The sequence below is a fragment of the Myotis lucifugus genome, unplaced genomic scaffold, assembly GCF_000147115.1.
Source record: "Myotis lucifugus unplaced genomic scaffold, Myoluc2.0 scaffold_250, whole genome shotgun sequence".
In the NCBI taxonomy this organism is placed as follows: Eukaryota; Metazoa; Chordata; class Mammalia; order Chiroptera; family Vespertilionidae; genus Myotis; species Myotis lucifugus.
Window position 1 is genome coordinate 781594 of NW_005871298.1, and position 22784 is coordinate 804377.

At 49.4% G+C, this 22784-nt stretch overlaps 1 protein-coding gene across 2 annotated transcripts in view; it reads right to left on the minus strand.

The window, feature by feature from the left end:
- Positions 1 to 21488, minus strand: part of ETS1 (ETS proto-oncogene 1, transcription factor) — a 41177-nt gene extending 19689 nt beyond the window's left edge. The window contains exons 1-6 of one of the 2 annotated variants that reach the window (XM_006098864.3): positions 21461 to 21488; positions 13073 to 13192; positions 11103 to 11303; positions 7820 to 7897; positions 6592 to 6840; positions 2120 to 2380 (exon numbers count right to left, since the gene is read on the minus strand). In XM_006098864.3, the coding sequence (XP_006098926.1) occupies positions 2120 to 2380; positions 6592 to 6840; positions 7820 to 7897; positions 11103 to 11303; positions 13073 to 13192; positions 21461 to 21473 (922 nt within the window). In that variant the 5' untranslated portion in view covers positions 21474 to 21488. The remainder of the gene's footprint in view (positions 1 to 2119; positions 2381 to 6591; positions 6841 to 7819; positions 7898 to 11102; positions 11304 to 13072; positions 13193 to 21460) is intronic. The other variant, XM_023762544.1, reaches the window with a different exon arrangement.
- Positions 21489 to 22784: the final 1296 nt, after the last annotated feature.

The following is a 22784-nucleotide window of genomic DNA, read 5'->3' on the forward strand; positions in this document are numbered from 1 at the left end:
CTAAGACCATCGAAAACACATATATAATTACATATTGTTTTTGTGATTAATCACTATGCTTTAATTATGTTCAATTTGTAACATTGAAATTGGGGGTCACCACAACATGAGGAACTGTATTAAAGGGTCGCAGCATTAGGAAGGTTGAGAACCACTGACTAGACCTTTGTTGTGTGGCCATGGACCCTTACCAGAATCTCATCCCATGAAGGCTGACCTAAATCCTAGGGTTTTCTTTGGCCAGAACTCAAACTTTAGGACTTAAAGTCAGTTTACTTAATCTCGTTATCCACCAAGCTGCCCTAACTATGGAAATGAACAGAATCATGTCTGTAGCTAAGAGAGAATGATGGAAACTGTGGTGGGAAAAGAATTATGGCTGTGGATGTGGATGGTGGTGATAGTGGAGATTATGCCAGAGAGAACAAAGACACATCCTTAATCAGGAGAAACTAAGCTGAGGCTGTGCACCGGAAGTTGGGGTGGAAGTTGTAGAAGACTTGGCCTTCATGCTTGGGCAAATGACAGGGCGTAGTCCCTCTGCACCCCAAGAACAGAAGCCAGCGTGCCCAGTTGGAGATGCCTGCCACCTCCAGAGCCCACAGAGTCATCGTTCAGCCACGGAGGCCTTTCCTTCCTCTTCCGAATGCAGCAGCACTTCTCCTTCCATCAGTGAATCCAACTGGAGTCTAGTTCTTAAAATACCTACAACTACCCTTGTAACTACAGAGGCCAGAACGTTGGTCCATCTTGAAAGAGACTGAATTGACTTTTCCCCACTCCCAGGGTCATTAACAGGAATGGGCAAACTCGCCAGGAGTCTGCTCTCCGGAGCTGGAAAAGGGGGTCCCTTCAAGAGTAACACGTTCCCACACATGAGTGACCTTCCAGCAAAGACCATGGGGGACAGTGCAGAAAGAGCAGAGAAGGGGAACTTCAAGTTCCTTTCTGGCCCCTGGCTCCACAGAGAGACCTTGTCACTACCTGAAAACACAGACGGAACTCCTGGGCACCCGCGCATGCCCTGAGCAGCACCAGCGGGCCCACCCCGGAGCTCTGAAAAAGGAGTGATTTCTCTACGCAGCTGAGTTGCTCTCAGAGGTCAGCTGTTTTTCTAATAAAAACGGAGGCTTCACTGACACACAGTGAAGATGGGGCTCACTCTTCAGATACCTCCACAGAAACACAGATGTTGTTGCTGAGCTTCGTGCACGCCAAGGTTCGCCCACGTGGCAACCTGGCCAGGGTGGAGTTACCGACAAGAGAATGGAGGCCTAGGCCACAGATGAGTAATCCACTAACATCAGCTGCACTCACAACCCAATTTCTCGTTTTTAGAAAATACGACCATCATACAGAAAGGATCTGAGCCTCAACCCTATAAGGCTCCTTGGATAGTTCCCAGGCACACCCTGCCAAGGTTTCCAGGGCCGGGCAGCAGACCCGCTGCAGCTCATTTGGACAAGACGTTGTTTGGTTCTAGTACCAGATTCTCAATCAAAGCTCAAGCTCTCAACGCACATCTCCCTTCCTCTACAGTCTTTCTTCGCTCACCATAACTTCCACTCCTGGGAGAAAACCAGTCACAAAGCCAAGTGAGGAAGAAGGTTTCCTGGCCGAGACCTGCCAGAGTTCAGGTGATCAAGGACACTCTTGCCATCCGAACAGCCCCCCTAATGAATGCTCCCCCACAGCGGAGCCCAGGGTGCAGGCCATGCAGGGATGCCTCCCAGCGATGCTGCTGCTGGTTCTGTATGTTGAAAGACCTCCTAAGAGCCGCCTAGAGAAAAGCCCTTGATGCTCGGCCACGAGAGACGCCAAATTAACATAGTGCCCTTCCCCCAGATATGGAAAAAGACCCAAAATATAAGTGTTTTTTCCTACCACTCTTGGAAATGATCCCTTCGGATAGAAGGATACTCTTTGCTTCCAACAATCAATGGCTATTCATAAACAGAGGGGCCTGAGAGACTGACCAGGCCTCTTAGAGTCTTCTCCCCGCTCCCCGCAAAAAGAAAAGGCAGTCTTCGGGGTTTGGGACGATGGGCCCAGGGCCCTCCACTGAGCCCACCCACAGCAGCACGCCCACCGAGGCTCCGAGGTAGGGGCAGGCGCCTACCTGTGTAGCCAGCCAGGGCAGCAGCAGGAATGACAGGCTTGTCCTTGTTGAGGTCAGCACGGTCACGCACATAGTCCTTGAAGGTGCCCTTGGGATTGTGGTTGGGCAGGGCGGCTGGATAGTCCTCGGAGTCGAAGCTGTCATAGGAGGGAACGCGCTGCAGGCTGTTGAAAGATGACTGGCTGCTCCAGGACTGGGTGAGGCGGTCACAACTATCGTAGCTCTCTATGCTCTCAAAAGAGTCCTGGCCCCCGAGTTTACCTGGAGGTGAAGGAGGAGGTAGGAAGAGGGCAGGGGAGGAGGGATTGGGAAAAGACAACTGTAAAAACCCTCTGAGTGAGGACAGATCGCTCATCAGACCCGCAGGAGGCAGGGAAGAAGGGAGAGGCCAAGGGGGATGGGAGCTGTGGGGTGGCTCTGGGAGGAGGGGCTGGGCTGGCTGCAGTGTGAGAGCCACTGCCCTGCACGGTGCTGTCTTGCTCTCCAGCTCCCAGGATGGAGATTCCTAGCCACGGGCTGCCCCTGCCTGTCAGAGGGAGACAGCCGTGCTTGGGACCTCAAGAGCCCTAGAGCCAGAAATCTAAAAGCTGAGACTCGCCACATGTTCCTGGGGGTTTCTGGCTGATGCCTTAGGGCTGAATGAATAAGTGAAGAAATCGAAGCAGTGCGACTCAACTCCCTAATCCAACTCAAGCCAATGAGATAATTTCCAAAGGCCCAATTTGGCAAAATATTTTGGTCATAAGAAAAAAATTCCATTCGACTAAGAGCAGCTTGACCTTCCTTGACCTTGGAGCTGAAGTGCTATTTTCTTAGCATTTTTTCCAAATACTATTTTAAAATGAAATACAAGTACTGCCTCTATGTCTTTTCAAACGGAGAAAGAAGCAATGAGATGCTTTTTTTCCAGGAGAATTAAAAAAGAAAAAAATACGAGCACTCTTCTAAACAGAAATCCAGGCCGCTGATTCTCTCCAAGTACAATTTTGTACTTGAAACGTGTACTTCATTGGGGAAGCGTGGGCAATAAAAAACAAAGGAGTTGATGAAAGAGTTATTAAGATCCACAGCAATGTCAGAAATCTTTTACTCTCCCGGTTGCTTAAAGCATTCTTAACTGACCACAAGATCATGCAAGTTCATTAATTTCCCAAACCAGGTTGTAAACAGCTGCTATCATTGCATAATCGCTCCAAGAGAAATTTCCACTGGCAAAAAATGCCATTGAAAAGGGAGGCTAACAAACAAAAACTGGAGGGAAATGCATCTAAGAGCTTGAAAAGGCTCGCAGGAATATTTTCTATGTTCTACTTCCAGATAGTTTTTAGGCAACCTAAATTAAATCCTGGGTGACCGAATGGTCACCTCGATTCAGCACAAGTCACGAGGCAAAGGATGTGACCAATCTGTATGTAGAAATACCTGTAAGTCAACCCTCAACTGCTCAGAGCTGGCTGATCTACTACAAGTTTAAATTCCAGAATAAGGTTGGCCAACACAACCCCATACTAGTGTGTTTTGGGCCTATTCTCCCTTTCCTTAATAGTAGAGATTGGTTAAAAAAAAATGAAATTCAAATATTTCATTTTGGTGCCCAACCCAAAATTACTAAGGAAAAACTAAGTTGAGGATTTTAATTTTTTTTAAATCCCAGAATAAGGGTATTCAGTTAAATATGTAATTTTTACATACTCCACTGTTGTAGATTTCCTGAACCTCTTATCCTCTCCAAATACTGCTTATAACACAAAGGTAGTCATTTAGCTACTTCTTCTTGGCCCTTCTTCCAACCATCCATTCAAAGAAGGGTCATGTCCAGAAGGCAAACTGAAGAGCTCCATGGAGTTACGGGCCCTGCCTACCCAGTCCACTGTCACATTCACAACTCTTTATAAATGAAGGAATTGCCCCTTCCAGAAATCCACATGAAAAGACTCCAGAAAACAGCCCGCAGCCAGAATGCAATACCCTCTTTTTAACACAACAGGACATTTTATGGCATCTCATAAAAAGCTACCCGTCTGAAGAGTCATTCAATGTCTCTGCGAGACAAACACACCAAAAGCCTACAAAAGAGAATGTATGTTTTCATAGAGAACACCCCACCAAGTCACCAATTCTTAGGGCATATCCATACTAAAGTCTCTCTGGAATGATTCTACCTCTATCAGCCACATTTCTGTGGGGAAGGCACGGAGGCCGGGATTTCCACAAGCAGACAGCTGCATTTCCCAGGAGTTCCAGCGAGCAGGACACTAACCTGGACGTAGCCACTCTCTGGCATCCTCCCAAAACATGAGCCGGAGGCAACTCCGTTGAGAGCTGCGGTTTACAGCAGTGAGCTGCTTTCATTTTAGCTCCGTTTCACAATCCTGGAGCGAGGAACCTTTGTTTACGGGCATTTTCTCCAAAAATGGGGTTGAATCCAACTAGATTAGACACTCGCTTGTGCTACTGGGCTGATGCAAGGACGCACATGTCCTCAAGGATGTCCACTGGCTAACTTTCCTGAGTCTCAGCGAGGTCCTTCCCAAGCGACCTGACTCCACCAAGCAGACCTCAGAGCACTCACAGCAGATAGGGTGGCCCCCCAGCAGCCCCTAAACAGACTGGCACAACCACAGCTCTCAGAGTCTAGGGGGTGGGGCAGAGAAGCACATGGTTTGCTATAATGCAGCAGATGAATAGCTTTATTCATAATAACCAGCTAAGAGTGATGCTTCCAGTCTAGACCAATCACACCACGTCAGATTCAGTCAGCCCTCGGAATACGTCCTGTTTGCAGCACTGCTAACGTGCAGAAAGCAGCCGTGGGCAGGACAGTCTGGCCCCCAAGTCTGTGTGGTCTGAAGCCTGGTGTGAGGGAAGGAGAATGAGGCCAGAGAGAAATACCTCACGCCCTTTGTACGGGTCACTATCTGCTCCACAGTTATTAGTTTGGGGTTGCAGGGGTGGCGGGGACAGAAACCAAGAACCAAGAGAAGGAGAAGCAGAGACAATTACACAAATGCAAAGCCAGATGCAACCGAAAAGCATGTGACAGCAGCTCTGCCCAAAGTTACAACATGGCCGAGCCCCAAACCCACAGGCTCGGCCTCAACACATAGACGTACAGAAAAGCCCCATAGGAAAGTGAGCTGTGCGAATGCTCTGACCTGCCCGGGGGGGAAGGATCCACAGGCCCATTTGTGTATGTATTTAAATAGACATGCACCCAAAAATAAACAGTCAGAAAGGGGAAGGCAAACTGATCCCACCCATCCCCTTCAGTCTGAAACACAAGCAGCCTGGGGCCCGAAGCAGAGAGATTACAGGTTCTGATCTTGCTGGGGACTTTCCCTGTGCAGGCCCGCTGGCTGCCCGGAGGCCTGCCAGGAGGAAGTGTACGCCCGAACACTAGAAGAAGATGGCAAGGTGTGCGGCCCAGGATGCCAAAGGGGGGCTCTTCAAAGCAAAGATGCCTTTGCCCCTCTCCAAGTGCCTCAGAGTCTCAAGGCGACACTAAGCAGAAGACACCAGGAGACCAGCCAGCCAAGGCCTCTGCGCCCTTGGATGGACTTTCTGTGGTTCCTCCTCCTGCTTGCAATTCCTTCCCATTATCTATGGGAACAGTTATCCTTTAAGACTTTTTAGAACTCAGCTAGTTCTTCCTGGAGGAACAAATCCCTCCTTCTGATGGACTGCACTTGTCTCAGCAACAAAACCATCTGCACACTTCACTAGGGTGGCTGCCCCTCCGGGGGTTCATGCCCTGATCTTAAAATCAGAGTGTGTTTCACTTTTGTTGCTTTAGAAAGTCAACCAGCTCGATTCTGGAACATTTAGTTCACTGTCCGTGAATATTTTATCAATGTCATAAGGGAAGCCTCCAGCCACCTCTTCCCTCGGTCCTCTAGCCGAATACACACCGTCACCACGCTGCTGATGACCGGTCCCAAATAAACTACTGGTTAACCATCCTGTATCTTCCCAAACTCACAGACGGCTCAGAAGCCCGGGGCTGAGCAGCAGGTGTCATTCAGGATTCCAGGCAGTCTGACCCAGAATGCTCTGGGGCATCAGGGCACTGCGCAACTAAGGCTTTCAGGAGGGCCCCTGAACCATTTTTGTTCGACTGTGTCCTCCTTAAGCAAATCCTCTTTTAAAAAAAATAATAAAGAATAACTTAAACAGCAACCACATCCAACTAGTTATTACTTGGTAAAATGCCTTACGCAGATACAAAATGTGATTGGTCATCCTGCTGGATTTCAATTCTACTGTGAAATCAGGGTCGTTGTCATGCTGACGGAAGTGGCTAAAGTTCCAAGGTGGGAAGTTCTTTCCTATCTACACAGTCTCAGACGGAAAGGCTGAATGAAACTCAGGAATCCCCAGGGCCGAGAGTGAGGGGGAAATAGCAGACCTGAAAAACGCTCAACGTTAGGAAACTCTTGTAAACCAAGAGCTTCTGGAGAAGAAATCTGACCTACCACGACTGGTCCTCCCCATGCACATGTTGTCTGGTGTGACGACTTCTTGTTTGATGGCAAAGTAGTCCGTCTGCAAGGTGTCTGTCTGCAGAGGGTCCCGGAGAATGACCGAGGGGTAGTCGTTCTCATACTTGAGGGAGAGGAGCTCCTCGGAGCTGATGGGGTGGAGTGTCTGGTAGGACTCTGTGATGAAGCTGGGCTCTGAGAACTCCGAGGGAGGAACACACTGAGCATGCTCGATACCATAGCCTGGAAACAGAGCGAGGGTGGCATTAAAAGAGGGGAGAGCTTTGTACCTAAAACAAGCAGTTCTTCCCCATTGACACCAGCCCCACAGTGTGTCAACAGGCCGACTACCTTAGGGAGGAAGAGGAACATATTTTCAATGAGAAGGGCCTCGGGGCAAGTTAACCTTGCTCCGCTTCTTAATGGCTAGGGCCCTTGGCAAGATACCTCCCTTTTCTGGCTTCATCTCCTCATCTCTAAAATAGGGATGATGGCCATCTTGCTTGGAGCCTTGTGATAAAAATCAAACAAGAATATATATGCAAAACGCCTACCAACATTTCTGGCTCCCGGTAAGCTCTTACTCCATAGAACTTATGTTGTTCTTGGAAGAAAAATCATAATAAAGTGAGAAAATGAAACAAAAACAAAGCTGCTGTAGAGTCCCTTTGGAAGCAACACCATCAGGTAAGAAGAGCCCTGCACTAACACTAACCCTTCCTCCCGCCCCCTCTCTGGTACAGTTGGGTGTCCTGTACCAGAAGGGACAAGGTTTTATTTTCTGTGAGAGATGCAAAGCCAGATCTGGGACAGATCTGAAGCTGCATGGCCCACTCTCGAGGGAGGATTTCAGAAGAAACGCTGTTATATCCATGCATAAAAGGGAGAGAACAAGGGCCATGACCAGACCCCTAACCCGATCTCCCTCCAATGGCCCCACAGGGCACAGGCTCCAACAGGAATGGCCACAGCTCTCTGTGCGACTTTTAGGCTGATGGTATCAGTGGGAGGTCCTAAGTGCAGGAATTTGCAGGTCAGGACAACGTGCAAACAGGCTGAAGCCTTGTGCTTTGCGGGGAAAAATAAAACGAATACCAAATAGTCTGCGTTTAAGGGAATATGGTTTGCCATAGAGTTACCATGAAGGAGCTTGAGCTCTGTTGGGACAGGGTTCCTTCCCCAATGAGCAAGAGGAGGGGAGAAGAGTGGCAGGTGAACTTACTAATGAAGTAGTCCGAGGTATAACGGGATTCTGGGTAAGTGGGGTTGACTCCATTCACTTGATAGGGTTTCACATCCTCTGCAACACACCGGGGAGGGGGCGGGACAGAGAGGTCAACATGAGAGTGCTGCTTGGCCCGAAAGGACCTCGGACACAAGGACCACAATGATCTCAGCCCCTCTTCTAGGAAACCTGCGTGTTCCTTAGCCCAGCTGCGCTGTGAGCCCACCCTGGCTGGGGCTTTATCTAAGGCTGAGATCACAAAAGTATGGCTGAGTTGACTATTTCAGTGACTGCGAGAGGGGACTTCGTATCTTGGAAAGAGCGCCAGTGGGCGATCCCTATGAGCTAGGGAGGTAGTCTGCCCTCATTCTGACGCATGCGTGGACCACAGTTGCATCAAAGGCTACAGGGCAGCTTGGGCAGGTACCAAAATCACTCCCCACCACTCAACCTGATCAGCTCCAAAGCTTTTCAGAAATATATTACCATCTTTAGCCTGGGCGGCACGGCTCAGTGGTTGAGCATCAACCTATGAACTAGGAGGTCATGGTTAGATTCCCGGTCAGGGCACATGCCCAGGTTGAGGGCTTCATCCCCACCATGGGGATGTGAAGGAGGCAGCCAATCAACGATCCTCTCTCATCATTATCTCACTGGCCCTCTCCCTTCCTCTCTGAAGTCAATAAAAATATATTTTTAAAAAATTCTTCAGGCAGGTAGATCTTACAGCCTCCATTTCTTCTAACAGAGGTCTGCTTTTTGTTGTGTGCTTTTTTCCATCGCCCTCAGACTTCAAGTTCAGGCCCAGCTAAGGAGCAGGATGCCAAGAAGGTCACCGCTGGGTGAAACAGTGTGTTCACAGAAGAGCCACCTAACCAAACTGCTGCCAGGAGCCAACTTCCCAGGGGAAGGAGACAGGAATGCAGATGAAGGTAACTGAGCCCAGAAAGGCTCCCTGGTGAACTAAGGGGAGCCTGCAGGCCCCCTGACTACCCTGGACTCCAACCGCCCGGCCTCTGCCCATCGTGTGGCGCGGTCTGGTTCTATTTCCCAGAATCAGGCACGGAGAGGGGTGCTTGGGATTTCTCCCCGGGTATCTGATAGCCTTGTTGGGAGCAGAGGCTGCTGGGAAAACAAGTTGATGCCTGCACAGAAAAACAGCTCCCAGTTGAGATAAAGTGATTACACTTTGCTTGAGCAGCTTATCAGATTGAAACATCCCCTGTACCTCTGGCCTTCCACCCCACCGCACCCCGAGCAGCTATGTTCTTTCCGAGCTGTGTTGCTTTAGTTTCATCACAGACCCTCCGTAGAAACCTCTCGCTCAGCTCTTCAAGGGCCTGAAGACAGAGGGTTCTCGCTGCCTCTCTCAACAGAAAAGGGGCGGGAGGATCCAGCTTTGCCCTCGGATGTACTCAATCATTCCCTCAGGCTCCTGAATTCCCTAGTTATTCTTCTGCAAGAAGCTAGGTCCAGCCTCTCTTGGGGACCAGAAGCTCCCCCGTGAGTCCATATTATTATTCAGAGGACACAGGGCGGGAAATTGAATTGCGAAGGCGCAGGTTCAAGGAAGTGAGTGACCAGGAAGCCACCTAAGCTGCCCTCCCTTGGCAGATGGGGACACTACCAGTGCCTGCCCACCCGTGGCTCAGGGCTGCGGTGGGAATCCAAACGGAAAAACGTATTTTAAAGCACTTTGATTTTTTCTTCTCTCATTTTTTCTTCTTTTTCTTTTCTAGAAGAGAAGGTTTAATCATTGATAAAAATGGACAGAAATATTCAAATCAGAAATGCTTTAGGATGTGTATCACGAAGTCAATACTTCTCAGTGAATAGGGAAGGTGACAGACTCCCTCAATGAAAAAAGCAAGAGAAAGGTCGGATTTAAAAAAAAGAAAAAGACCACCGTTAAAGAAAATGCTTCCGTTAACATTAGATTTTTGTTCTTCAGTAGGTCCTTAAGGCAACATATTTAAAGAAAAACAAGGAGGTGCTATATAGGTATTGATTATAACCGTGATCAGAGGCAGGTTGACACTCCAGGACCCCTGGCCACGCCATGGTGACAAGTAGAGGAATGTGTTAGCAGAAGATATCTGGGTGACACAGTCTGACACAGTCTGATAGGCCCCACGGGTGAGGAGCAATGGCCACATCAGACCTGTTATGAGCCTGCCGTGTCTCTCCCTCTATACACAGACCGCTCACATCAACAGGTGGGAGTGGGTGTGTGTGCAGCAGCCACAGGGGGCACCTGTCTGTGCTTTGGGCAGGCTGTGCGGCTGCCCCCAGTCTCTGGCCAAGGCAGCCGGGGCAAGAGCCACCGCGTTCTTGCCCGTGTGTATTTATTTATTTTTCAGCAGAAGCTGAAGAGAAGGGGGAAAAGGGATAACACTTCTGTGCCCAGAGGACTCTAATTTGGGCCCCTGTGGAGCATGGCAGAGTGGAAAATATCCTTAGACAAAGGAAGGTATTATACGGAGTAAAAGTGCTTTGCTCCCTGCCCCCAGCGTCCTCGCCAAGGGCTGGAGCCGGTGACCACAGAGAAAGGGTGGGCCTGGGTCACAGAGGGCGGCCGGCTTCTAGGCTTACAGTCAGCTGGAGGGCAGCGCTGACTGCTGGTAACTGCCATTTATTTTAAGAAGAAATTCAGAAAAATAAGCGCAAAAACACCCAAGTTTGCCGCCTGCTGCTGTTTCTATCCTCAGCCAGGGCTGTGGTACATGAGTCACTTGGTCCAAAAAGGTTGGAAGAGACTAGCCGGGAGGCCATGTCATTACAAGGTTGCAACACCGTGTCCTGACGTGACCCCGGTTCCTGCTCCAGATGCAAAGGTAGGCCAGCTCCTGCCGCTGCAACCCGGCCAGTGGGCAGGAGCCTGTGGCATGAACAAGCTCGGAGACGCTAAGCTTCCTGGGGGGCAGGGCCGGGCACCGTGCGGCCGCAGATAAAGGGAGGGTGCACTGGGATTACTAGGAACAAAATATACCTTGGAGCTGGCTGTGAGCTCTGCTCCTTGAAACAGGCACGAGTCTGAGATAAGGATGGGGCTCACCATTTTGCAAGAAGCATCAGGAGCGCAATCTCGCTAAAGCTTAAAATCTGCACCTCCAATGCAGAGAAGAAAAAGAAACTAACGTCGATGGAGCACCTGTCCTGGCATGCCTTCCACCCTCTGGGCTGAGACAGGGCATCCCCAGGGGATGGCATGGATGTCCCGCCACGTGGTACCTGGATGCATTCGCCTGCCTACTCTCCCAGCTGCCCCACACACACGTACCTTTCTGCAGGATCTCCAGATGTTCCCACAAGATGTCCCCAACGAAGTCCGGGGCCAGCTCCAGGAAGCAGTCTTTGCCCAGCGCACAGAGCGCAGCTCCGTTCATGCAGAACTTCTGGAAGTCCACGCCCTTCAGGCTGAACTCGTTGACAGCCCACATCACCCAGTCCCGCACGTGGGTCTCTGTCCACTGCCGGGGGTCTGCGGGGAGAAAGCACAGGAGGACCCAGCGCGTCAGGCCCCAAGCTCTAGCCCGGGCCTCGGAGAGGACGCCCAGGGCCCGAGCTTGATGAGGATGTTCTCTGGTTGAAAGATCCGGGAAGCACAGGCCTGCAAATGCATGTCATGGGGCACCTTCCTCCTCCCCGCATTCAACCTCCCCACCTCCTCAGCTCGCCAGCTGGGAGATTACAATCATCGGCAAGAGAGGAACACAGGAGTGTTTTCTACCCGCCGTGCAGACAAGTTTTCCAAATTGTCCCATCTCACAGCCCGATTCCCATTAGACTTTTTTTTAAAATATATTTTATTGATTTTTTACAGAGAGGAAGTGATAGAGAGTTAGAAACATTGATGAGAGAGAAACATCGACCAGCTGCCTCCTGCACACCCCCCACTGGGGATGTGCCCACAACCAAGGTACATGCCCTTGACCGGAATTGAACCTGGGACCCTTCAGTCCGCAGGCCGACGCTCTACCCACTGAGCCAAACCGGTCAGGGCTCCCATTAGACTTTTTGTAAAGCCCGGGACAAGGAGCAGATGAGCTCTTGAAGAGCAATAATAACGAAGTCAAGTTTGTTCTGGCGGTTACACTCACCTCTCCCTGCTCTTTCCTCCTACAGGGTACTTGAGACTGTTATTCTTAATTATTTTTATCTTCGCTAATTATGGTTGGTACTAACCATAGCAATTAGTGACAGTCAGTCGCTGGAATGGTACTTAGTAAGAACAACATGGTTAGGTGCCTGTATTAAACTACACCCCCTGCAAAGTGCGTCCATATCACAGTCCTGGCACTGCCCGGCTCCACAGCACAGACTCTGCATGATCTTCCCACGTGGCCTGAGCTTTCACGTGGCCACACCAGCCAGGACACCTGAAGAACTCAGATGGAGGCAGGGTGCAGGGCCCACATACCTGCTCTCAAGGTCACCCCTTCAACGGAGCAGGCTGGTGGGGATTCACTTTATCCCGCCTGTGACCCTAAGAGGATGCTGGGCGTTGCTGTGGGCAGAGGCTGTGGCAGAGCAGCACACCTGGGGAAGGTGCATATCCATTCCCAGGCTCTGTCCGGGGCCTGGTTCCCACAGGGCTGGAGGCCTGTCATGAGCGCTCTCAAGGCAGCCTTGCTCTTACTCAATAGCACAGTGTTCTTCCTGCTCGCAGCTATTCAGGAAATGTTGCTGCGTGAAGGCTTAAGTGTTCCCCGGTCAGTTCTCCTTTCTGACAACCCCAGTCCCCTCACATTCCTGAATACACCCTTTCAGAGGAGAACACCCAAGGATAAACACATTGCACCACAGCACACGGGCAAGAACAGAGCCATCAGGACATTCCAAGAAGCGGAGCTCAGGGAGCTCACCCAACAGCAGCCCGGAACGGCTCTGAAACCGGGATGTTTCCAAAGTGTCTGTATGTGGCATCACTTGAGGAGCTTCAAAGACACTGGTGTTTCCAGAAATTGTGATTTAATTGATCTGGGACACGGCCCGGTCTGGGGACTTTTTTTTTTTAAGATCCCGCATTTAATGTGCAAATAAGTTTGGGAATAGCGCCCTTCAACCAAGGTGGCAGCGAGGAACCCGGGAGATGGAGAAGGTCAGCCCGTGTGGGCGACTTTCCAACAGACTCCGCCACGCCCTGGAGCTGCTGGCTGCAGCCACGTCTGCCTACCTCACACTGCAGGTGGGAAAACGAACCTCCCCTAAAAGCCTGCTCCCAACCTCTTTCCCAAGGACAGAACGTACCTTTTGGGATCCCCAGTCTTTGCTGCTCTTTGGAGAAACCGCTGAAAGTGGCTTTCAATGCCTGAGACATCATCTCTTTGCTGCTTGGGGTTAGTAGTGGGACGTCTGCACATTCCATATCTGTAAGAGAAAACATCACATGAAGAATCAAAACTAAACAGGTGATGGCTCAGTCTGCAGTGTTGTACAAAGAGTACATCATTATATTCTACACCCAGATTGACATAATGATATATGTCCATTCTATCTCCATTTAAAAAAATAACTAAATGGGTGATTAACCACCCATCCAATAGAATAGGACATGAGTGGTCTGGAGAAGGCAAACTGAAAAAATCACTCTACGAACAGCCTCCCAGGGCCAGGTACAGTTTACGAGGCCCCTTAAAAAAAATGACTCTTGCCTAGAATGTCCTACACCCCTGGTTAGCAAAGTATGCTTATTCTTTCTGTATAGCTCCACTAATTCCGCCACAGTCCCTATTTATCCTTCATAATTCACAGGGAGGATTAATGTTACCACGCCCTTCCAGTTACCTATGAAAAGGAAATAATATCCATCCGTTCAACAAATAATTATTTAGCGCTTGCTATGTGCAAGGAATCCGATAAGCAGACAGAAGTAACCCCCTCCTCCTGGAGTTGGAGATCAGATTCTGGCAGGAGATACGGTCATTAAAAAACGATTTACACAATTAAATGCCCAAAACGTTACGAAGGGCTTCAGAGATGGAGAAGATAAAATGTGAACGTCTAAGGAATTCCTGTTGGTCTGGAGAAATCAGAGAAGGCCTCCCTTAGGCGAAGAGAGAGACATTTGACTTGAGATCTAAAGGATATATAGAAGCTTAAAAGAGAAGAATATTCTAGAGACCAATGGTTCTCAGAGTGTGGTTCCCCCAGACCAGCTGTATTGGCATCACCTGGAATTTGTTGGAAATGCCAATCCCCAGCCATTCTCCAGCCTTCCTGCAAGAGGTGGACCTGGGAGTCTGCATTTCTAACACAGAATCTAGGTGATCCTAAGGACCATTAACATTAGACTACAGTGATCCTAGATAACGGGGTTGCATCCATGAAGGTCATGATGGGGGAGGAGGAAAAACTTGGCCTATTTTAGTGTCAAAAGACCTGAAGCTACAGCAGAGTGGCAGAGGCCAGTTGCTTGGGATGACGTTAAGAAGGTAAGCCAGGAGTGTATGAAGGACGTAATAGTTTTATCCTCAGTAGACTACAAAGTCAATGAGAGTTTGATGCAGGGGAATGACATGACCACATTAAGATCACCTTATGGTGATTCTATTATTTATTTGTCAAGGAACTGCCATACTGCTTTCCTCAAAGTGGCCACATGATTTCAATTTCCCACCAAGAGCGCACAGGAGTTCCAAAGCTTGCCAACACTTACTACATTCTGGGTGTGTTTTTATTGGGGGGTGGGGGAGGAGAGAGGGGAAATAGTAGCCATCCTATCACACTGTAGTCTTTATTTGTATTTCCCTAATGATGCTGATTTATATTTTCCTAATGAGTAATGATGTTCCCTACTGATTTGTATTTCCCTAATGGTTAATTCATGATTATTAATATTTAATCATTATTCCATGTGCTTACTATCCATTTTTGTATCTGCTTTGGAGAAATGTCTTTTCAAACATTTTGCTCATTTCTACATAGAGCTGTTTGAGGTTTTCTTGTTGCTGATGTTCACTGTTAGGAGTTTTCTATATACCCAAGAGTTGCACACAGGGTCTCAAAAGGATATGTGTACTCTTGCGTTCATTGCAGCATTATTCACATTATACAAAATGTGGAGGCAACCCAAGTGTTCACCAACAGATAGATAAGCAAAATGTAGTATATGCACACAATGCAATACTATTCATACAATACAGTACTATTTCCTTCCTTTTTAAGGAAGGAAATTCTGACATACACAACATGGATGAACCTTCACATTATGTTAAGTGAAATAAACCAGTCACAAAAGACTAATGATATGAATGACTTAGAAGAGTCAAATCCATAGAGAGAGAAGGTAGGAATGGTGGGTGCCAGGGCCTGGAGGGAGAGAACAGGGAGCTGCTGTGTAATGGGGACAGTTTCAGTTTTACAAGATGCAAAGAGCTTCTGAGATGGATGGTGGTGATGGATGCACAACATGCCACATAACTGTCCACTTAAAAATGATGAAGGTGGCAAATTTTGTTATGTTTCTTTCACCACATTTAGAAAATGGAAAATATAAAGAAGACGCCTTAGCTGCTCTGTGCAGGAGGTAACTATAAATGGATGTGGGTAGACTTGTTAAAGTTATTAGCTGTGGTGAGAGATGATGGTGGCTTTGACTGGGACGGTAGCAAGGCAGATAGGGTAAGCAAACAAAGTTGAAGTGCATATAGGAGGTAACAGCTGTAAAGCTGATGTATGCAGGTAGGAGGGAAGAACGAGGTGTCAAAATCTGCAGATTCACAAGTGTGTCGCCCTTTTCTGTACCCACATACATCTTTCTCTCTTCAATGTCCAATCCTTCTTGTACTTGCAGACCATGTTCACAGCAAGAACACATACTATGGCTCGAGTCTACAACCTCCTGAATCGACCTCAAGCACAATTCCCCCAAAAAAGTTAATAAGCAAAGAAATGTCACGAGAATTCCTCCTGGCCATCCTGTGACCTTCAGTGACCCACTTTATTGCACTAATTTCCAAAGTCCTCTTCCTCAGCCTGTGTCTCCAGGGTATCCTAGGAGACTGGCTTACCAAAGGGCTGAGTTCCGGGCATGGCCACGGTAGAGGTTCCTCAACTAGCCATCTCTAAACCCTGGCGAGTCAAAAACTTCCATGGCCACACGCAACGTGTTCTTGGCTGAATGACATGGAAACATAGGAGGGAAACGATGACAATGAGCGACCTTTGAAAAAAAGGAGGCGACATGTTGCTTTTGAACGTCCAAGTGAAGGGAACTGCATGACAAGAAAGAAGGGCAGCCAGCACCTTCCCTCTGCCTGCTCTGTGCTTTGAGCTTTGAGGTTTGAGCCAGGCTGTCAGGACACAGCTCAGAGTCCATCTGCCCTGGAGGCACAGCAGCTTCACTCAGCTGCTCCCAGGCCCTCCAGGGAGCGGGGATCTGAAGATCTGGGGAGTGGAGAGTTTGGGTTGCCCTGGGACGTGCCCAAAAAAATCTAGTGGAAAAATCAACATGCCTGCAGGAAGGTTGACAAAATGATGGAAAATCCCAGATTGTTAGAGGGGGGGAGGAGAGGGGGAGGGGATACAGTGTGGATTATGTAACATTCAACCCTTCAAACAATGGTGTCATCATCAAATGAGTCACTAAGAAACACATCAGGGCTCTCCCTTTGTCCCTGTTCCACACGCCCAAGTGGCAGGTCCAGAAATGTCTCCGCTTAGAGCAGCCGGTTTTGCTTTAGAAAAAGAGACTATTTAACCCGAGAGCATGTCATCTGAGAGAAGGGACAAGGACAGCCTCCCTGACTCCTAGCACGGGGGCGAAACACGCAAGTCCGTCAACGAATGTCCAGCGAACACCGTGTTTTCTGAATGTGAATCAACTTTCCTTCCCTTCCCTCCCGTCCAACACAAATCCGTGAACTTCGACCGTGTGGGTTGTGGGTTGTGCGTTTGTTCCCTCCGTTAGATTGATGACGCGATGAAAGGGACTTTGCTGATGGCGGAAATTGGCCAGGACAACACATGTGGAAAATACAGGCCAGGCCAAACGGACCAGCCAGGCTTCTGCTGCAAACGGGACCTGAAGGAGGAGGCTGGCCAGGAGGCCCAGGCACCTCCTCACAGGGCAGCTTGGGCAGCCTGATGCCAGGGCCATGTGAAGGCCAAGGACAGCAGAAAGCCTGAGGAAGCGGTTTCCTGGAGCCCTGCTCCCTGTAGCTCCGCCTACCCCGGCAGCAGGCTCTGGACAGGACCTCTGGGCTCACAACTCTCCGTGTAGGTTTTTGCTTCCTGTCGGGGAGCCGGCCTCTCCAAGTCTCACTTGTTCTCTGTGAGGGAAGCAGCTGGAATGACTTCTGCCTGTCCACCTCAATGCCAGCTGGAAAGCCTGGCCCACATGTGGGCGGCCGCAGCTGCTCGGTGTCCACGGCTCTGCCCCCGGTTGAGGCTCAAAGCACTGGATCTCCTGTTAAAGTGCTCCCAGCCCAGTGATGGAAGCCGCCCCCGCACATCTGGGACACCTGCCTTTGGACTTGAGCTCAGGAGAGGGCATATCATGGCCCTGGGACCCAAAGGATTCAGACAGGGGAGTCAGAGCTTTATCCACCATTTTTATAACGGGTGGAATTTTGGTGTGTGTGTGTGTGTTTCTTTTTAAATCAAACATCTTCTCCAAGGGATTGTCTTTTTCAGTAGCAGTGACACTGCCTTTAAATATGATGAATAATCACATTCAATAGTGGATGGTGACGTAAATATTAAACTCTTCTCATGCAAAATGTGAACGCAAAAATTCCCTCTAAGTTGCGAGTTTATGACTGTGGCGGGTTCATCAGTTACAGGGAACAGCAACAGTAATGAAGTCATCACGCAGGTGGAGGACCTGACACGGGGGAGCCCAAGCCGGCATCTCTATTCTCACCACACTCGCTCTCAGGTCCGATTATAATCCTTTTGCATCAGGTACTAAGTATTTCTCACTGAAGGAGCAGCGCCGAGAACTCAGTCAACGCCTCCACAGAAATCAACTAATTGCATTTCATGGACAAGAACGAAAACTGCCTTTGTGTTCATCACGGTCATGGTGATAGCTTCAGTTCACATAACACATCTGTCTCAAAATGTCTCAAGATGCTGAACACCTGACTACGTCAATACAGGGGGGATTCCAACCAGCACAGTGCACTAGAACCTGGGAACATATATACATGACAAGTATATCAGACTTCTTACTGACATCACGCTCAGGACCCTAAATAGGAGTTAGTGTTTACAAGAATCACCCTAAGTTTCTGAGACGAGTTGTACCACAGCGAGTGCATAAATACAGGCCCCGCCGCCTCAGCCTTAGCGAGGCTGCCGTGTGGAGGCGGAAACGAGCAGGTAGCGTTCCTTGAATCCGTAGGCGTATAATGAGCCCGTGGCCTTTTCAATGCAGGGAAACATCTGCTTATTTTTCACTGTGGCCTCACCCTGAACAAAAGCCTATACGCCCGGTGGATGTTTTAACTCACATGTAGAACAAGGTTTCAATTCACTTGTATGTAACTCAAAGTGCAGGGCTGTTCCATGTCAGGGGCATTCCATGTGACTTCTCAACGCTGAGCGGCTCACAGAGCAACAGGGTTGCACAGAATCTGAGCCCGCAGTGGGGTTTGTCCTGGGAGAGGTTCAAGACATCTGGCCTTCTTGACCTGAGATGGTCCTCCTCTCTCCATCCTCAAGTAAGTGGCAGGAAGGACTGGAGCATCTGGGATGAGGGTGAGGCACTGAGGGACACAGCTAAGGACCGGGTGCACGTTTCAGCGTTTCAGTCTTAGGCAACCACTGGGCTGGCCAAACCCTCGCGATGGCCATGGCGATAGTAGTGGTGCCTGCTGGGGATTGTCCAAGCAATGGCAGCATGAAAGAAAAGCCAAGCATAAATCATATTCCTTCCCTCTGAAAACTGCTTTAAGTCCACCAAGACCCTTCCAGTACGCTACACCACATACCCTCACAACCTGAAACTTTCAAGGGGCCTGAGAAGATATTCATTACAAGATTCCATTTCATAGATGAGGGAACCAAGATCCTAAGAGTTTAAGAACTTGGCCTCAAGTCCCAGGGCTGGGAGAGTCCAGGCCGGGCTGGAACCCAACCTTTCAACTCTTAGGTCCAATGTTCTTCTTCTCTCCCACTGCTGCTGCAAATAGGAATCGACCCAAGATCCAAACAGGCTAAAATGTTTACAGCTGAGAGAAAAAAAAAACAGGACCTTCAGTTCTTATTTGAAAATCAAATACATTTGAGGAAATAATTAAGAACTTAAAACCGCTCCTGGATTGAAGAAAGCCAGGATTTCACGTGGCTGGTCCCATAAAGACGTAAATAAAAGCCATGCAGAATCATCTGTAACCTTTTCCCCTCTTGGGACTGAGGGTAATGAGCCTTCCCTACAAAGAGACACAGGTGACACACCCACCTGGCTCCTTCCCTGTCCGTGGTCACCCCAAGTCACCCCCTTGGGCAGCCCTGCACATACTATGAAGTGAGTTAGTTACAGAGTCTCACTGAAATGTGTTTCTTAAAGAGAAAGGAAACCCAGAAGAAAGCTTGTTCATGGGGGAGGATAAAAGAGCACCTGTCACAGATGGAAAGGCAGGATTCTGACGACAAGGAAGGGGCACCCGCTGGGACGGGCACTGGGCTTGACTTGGTTTGCTGGTCAAAAGCCACGGGTTACCACTAATGCGATCACGCCGGGTGAGCCACTCGGCACCCTGCTAAAAAGAGGTCTGTGGACAGGGAGTGTCTACATCCCGCACAGGGTTTCAAATTTTTCATTATGACAATTTTCAAACACATACTAAAGCAGAGAGAAGAATACATTGAATCTCTACCCAAAATCAATCAACTCTAACAGTTTTTATTTTATCTCCTCCACACACACACACTGAAGACCTGTGAAGCCAATCCCAGACAACATGTCATTTCACCCACAGATATTTCATTGTGGTGGTGGTGGGGGGGATATCTCTGAGATACAGGAGGGTCATCATGGGAAAGCTTAGGAGAGGCAGATAAACTCGTGGAAAAAGAAAAGAAGGCTTTGGACTCCTCTCCACGGCGCTGGCATCTAGCTCTACATCGCATACGCAGGCCCACATGGGAAGAGACCCTACCGTGATCTGGAAAGTGGAGAAGTCGGGGGAGAGAGAGAGAGAGAGGATTTCAAGGGAGGGTAGTGAGTGCTGCCTTGGACACCCACGTCCTACAAGCAGGAGGCCTCAGGGATCATTCTCCCTCACGGTCCCCAGGAACCTTGGCTCTCACCAGGAGTGTGCACAAAGGCTGGGGTTCTGGCAAGGCGGGTGCCAAACAGCCTAGAACAAGTCCCGGTGGAGGAGAGAGGATGCCTTTACTCGTTCAGATCAATAGAAACAGAACAGGGGCTGTGGCCAGTGACTGCTAACTGACTCCGGCGCGGACTGCCCTGGGCAGTTGGCACTGGTCTGTAAGAGGCCTTCCCAGTGAAAACACTACCATCTCAGAAGGATGTGAAGGGAATCTCTGCAATAGTCTCTCTTGCCTGTTCAAGGGGGTTGGAACTAGGAATGAAGGGACCAGAAAAGGGTCCTCTTTGTCCTCCATCCTGATCCCAAGTCCTGTTTCAGGCCCCGGGAACGTGGCGGGCAGAGTTGGCAGCGGAGGGAGCTAGCGCAATCCGAATGCTTCTGGCTGAGGTTAATGCAAAGGAGGGAAGGCGTGGCCCTCCTCAGCCCCTCAGCTCTGTTTCATAAACTTAATGATGTGACAGAGCGATGAGGGACAAGCGGGACTCTTGGCTCAGGCAAGACCTAAGCAAAAAATGGCTCAGTGCCCTCGATGGGCCAACCAAACAGTCCATCATGACCCCAAATAATGGGACACCATGAGCCCCCAGAGACTCCTATCAGTCAGGGAACATGCACCTGGGCTTCTTCCCTTTTCTTTCTTTCTTTCTTTTTTAATCCTCACCCTGAGGATATTTTTCCATTGATTTTTAGAGAGAGTGGAAGGGAGGGGGAGAGACAGAGAGAAACATCGATGTGAGAGAGATACATTGATTGGTTGCCTCCTAGGTTAAGCCTGCAACCAAGGTGCATGCCCTTGACCGTAATCAAACCGGGGACCCTTCAGCCTGCAGGCCGGTGCTCTATTCACTGACCCAACCTGGGTAGGGCTGCCCTTCTCTTAATACCCCACCCCCTGGACATCACCAGCCCATAGGAAATGACACCAAAGAAAGAGAAAGAAGCTGCACAGAAAATCCCCAGTTCACCCTCTAGGGAACTGACACGGAAAGCGCAAACCTGTCTCCCATCACACCTTCTGGGTTCTGCTACCTGCACACTGTCCCTGGGGAACACAGGCTGCTTGGGTACAACCTGTCAACTCGGAGACAAATGCCTCTACTCAAAGGGAAGCTGCCCCAGGACAAAGGACGTGGCCCTCCGGAAGGCAAAGCAGGCTCCTAGCTGCCCCGGGAGGCCGGCCTCGGCCCCGCAGCCAGGCCTGGGAAAGACGCCTGCAGACAGGCTGGGCGCTCAACATCTGTAGGAAGTGACTTCAGTCCTCTCCCTTTTTCCCTTCACCCCCCCACCCCCGCCCCAGCCCCCAAAAGGCGTTTTAACACATTATTCCCACTGAAGTCCTGAGGATCTGGTGACTCACCAGGCTCACACATGGTTCCAATGAGCCCTTGACCATTACATGGTCGGGGAGCAGGAAAAACAAATGAAAGCGGTTGTAATTCGGCAGCGCCGGGGTTCAGACCTGCCAGACAAAAGGGATTGCAGGCATGTTCCCAAATTCGTTCAGGCACCTGACATGCAAAAGCTATTTTTAATCACTGGATTTATTTCTTTCCTACCCCCTTCACCATCCTCCACCTCAGCAAATGTTTCAAAGTCAGAGCGAAGCCCAAATCAATCCCAGGTGTTCGGGGAGGACCCAGCGAGGCTCTTCCGTTCCAGGAGCGGAGCCAGAAAGCACAACTGCCCCCTGGGTCCTGCAGCTACACTTTCTGGTTCTTTCCTTGGAACAGTTCAAACCTCCCACCCTCACCACGGAGCAAACGGCCCAAAAGAGGAAACATTTGAATGAATGAATGACCCTGCCAGAAGGACTCCTCACCATGTGAGTTCCCTAGCGGCCCCGCCTGGGAAGGTGCAGGAAATGGGTCTCAGAGATCAGCGAGACGGGGCATGCTGTCCTCTAGGATTCTGTACCTGCCCCGCAGTGAGGGTTCAATTAAATGCATGTGAAAATGCCAAAGCCTAATACATAGTAGGTGCTCAATAAATTGCTGGTGATGAACTGAACTGAAGCACATCTTGTAAAACATAAAGATTTTTTAAAAACCCCCATAAGATTTTATTTCACAATGCTTAGAGCAAAAAGAAGGAATCTGGCCATTTCCCTAGGTACAATTGAGAAAATGAAAAGAAAAAAGGAGATCCTGAGACATAAGTGGAAATTGACATCCCCTGAATCGGGGTCTTTGTTTTAACAGAACAAACTAATTTCTTATCTATTCTGCATCCTCTGTTCTGCTAGAGGGGAAATTGTTCTGTAGCAATAATTATCTAACATATGTGTTCTGCCATGAAAACACCTCACAGCTACAGGATCCAATGGGCCTGAGATCCTTTGGGTTTTTAAAACTTACTAAGAGTGCCATCGCAGACTCACTATGACACAAAACAAAACCACAGTGTTGTACTCCAACCTTTTCTCTCTAGGCCTGGAACTGCCAAGACCCAAGCTGCCTTTGTACCCCAGTCATTCGGGTGCCCTTAAATGAATAACCTCTCACAATTGAAAAGGAGGTTTTAACTACTGAGATTAGGATTCCCGCATGCGAGGCCCACCTCAACAGAGCACTTTAAAAGCTGCAGTTCTGAAATGATCATGCAGAGCCCTCTACAGAGCGCTTCCCATGGTTCCAACCATGGCTGCATGGGTGATCGCCGTTGACCCCCTCCACACCGGGCAT